Source organism: Austrofundulus limnaeus, unplaced genomic scaffold (assembly GCF_001266775.1).
Source record: "Austrofundulus limnaeus strain Quisiro unplaced genomic scaffold, Austrofundulus_limnaeus-1.0 Scaffold1089, whole genome shotgun sequence".
Taxonomy (NCBI): Eukaryota; Metazoa; Chordata; class Actinopteri; order Cyprinodontiformes; family Rivulidae; genus Austrofundulus; species Austrofundulus limnaeus.
In genome coordinates, this window is record NW_013953491.1 from 99495 (window position 1) to 101169 (window position 1675).

General features: G+C 42.0%; 1 protein-coding gene across 1 annotated transcript in view; it reads right to left on the minus strand.

The window, feature by feature from the left end:
• Window positions 1-1675, minus strand: part of psip1b (PC4 and SFRS1 interacting protein 1b) — a gene marked incomplete at its 5' end in the record, with an annotated part of 21182 nt that overhangs the window by 8450 nt on the left and 11057 nt on the right. The window contains 1 exon segment of the mRNA XM_014030603.1: window positions 915-1016. Within this exon segment, the coding sequence (XP_013886057.1) occupies window positions 915-1016 (102 nt within the window).

The window sequence follows — 1675 nt, forward strand, 5'->3', positions numbered from 1 at the left end:
ACACACACACACACACACACACACACACACACACACACACACACACACACACACACACAGTGGAGCCAAACAGTATTTGGTGCGTTATTGATTGTGCACATTAGGAAGATATTGAGAGGTCTATAATTTTCATCATAAGTTAACCTCAACTATGAGACAAAATGAGAAAAAATAAATCCAGTAAGTCACATTGTAGGATTTTCAAAKAATTTATTTGTAAATKATGGTGGTAAATAAGTATTKGGTCAATAACAAACAATCAAGATTTGTTTCTCACAGATTGTAACTTCTTTAAGAGGCTCGTCTGTCCTCCACTCATTACCTGTAGTAACGGCACCTGTTTGAACTTGTTATCAGTATAAAACACACCTGTTCACAACCTCAAACAGTCACACTCCAAACTCCACCAGGGTGAAGACCAAAGAGTTGTGTAAGACACCAGAAACAAACTGTAGACCTGCAGGAGGCTGGGACTAATGTAACAAACACTACCATCAGTAACACACTACACCACCAGGGACTCAGACCCTGCAGTGCCCACCCCCCCCCGCTTCAGCCAGGACTTATCCAGACCTGAAGTTTGCTGCAGAGCATTTAGATGTTCCAGAGGAGTACTGGGAGAATGTCATWYGGTCAGATGAAAYTAAAGTAGAAGTGTTTGGTGGAAACAACTCRTCATGTTTGGAGGAGAGTGAATGCTGAGTWGCATCAAATGAACACCTACTGTGAAGYATGGGGGTGGCACCATCATGCTGTGGGGCTGTTTGGCAACAAAAGGATATATAACAGTATGAGATTCACTTTTCTTATTGACCAAATCCTTATTTTCCACCATCATTTGCAAATAAAGAAGAAGTGAAAGAGAAATATTTTGGTGCAGTTTGATGTTACTTTTTGTACGAACAGTAACTGACCTTTCTGAGCGTGGCGATGAGCTCGCTGTGCCTCTGGACCTGTTGAGACGTCACATAAAGCCTGCTGAGCTGGTCCAACGCCGCCAAGCACTTCCTGATGTCCTGAAGGGACAAAAACAGAAGACAGACGTCCTGTCAAACTGCCAGAAACGGTCTCTACAGGGCTTTATGGAGGAAATACAAGAACAAAATAAAAGCAGCCACTTCCTGTTGTAACGTGTCTGAGCTCAGACACTGAGGAAGTCAATAAAAGTTTGGGTGAGAGCTCTGAGGGACAACCAACTGTCCTACAGCAGGGACGAGACAAAAATTTAAAAGTGCAGAGTCAGTCATGTGACCTGGGGGGGTCTGATGTTTTAACAGAGGTAGTAGCTCCACACCTGAACACTTCGCTGTATTTTACTTTGAAAGGGTTGTAAAGTAAGCAGAGATTCTTAACATTTGGGCCGTGAGCGCCACCTTGAGGGCCCCAAAAGAACAACAGGTTTTATCTTCAGGCCGCAGAGGGCCGTGGGCCYRCATTGATTTTAAATAAGGTGCAATACACTTTCTCRCCACTAGTAGCAGTAGTGCACCACTCAGATGTTTAACAACTTTTTTAATATGCAGAAGAAGAAACTTAGAAACCTGCTGAGAATTTAAACATGTTTTAAATGAAAAGTAGAAACAAAAATCACTAATCACTAATATGTCACTAATATGAAGAGCAGCTTCTGGTTCTACCATGCAGTCTTTTAAAAGTTCAAAACATTATCAAATAC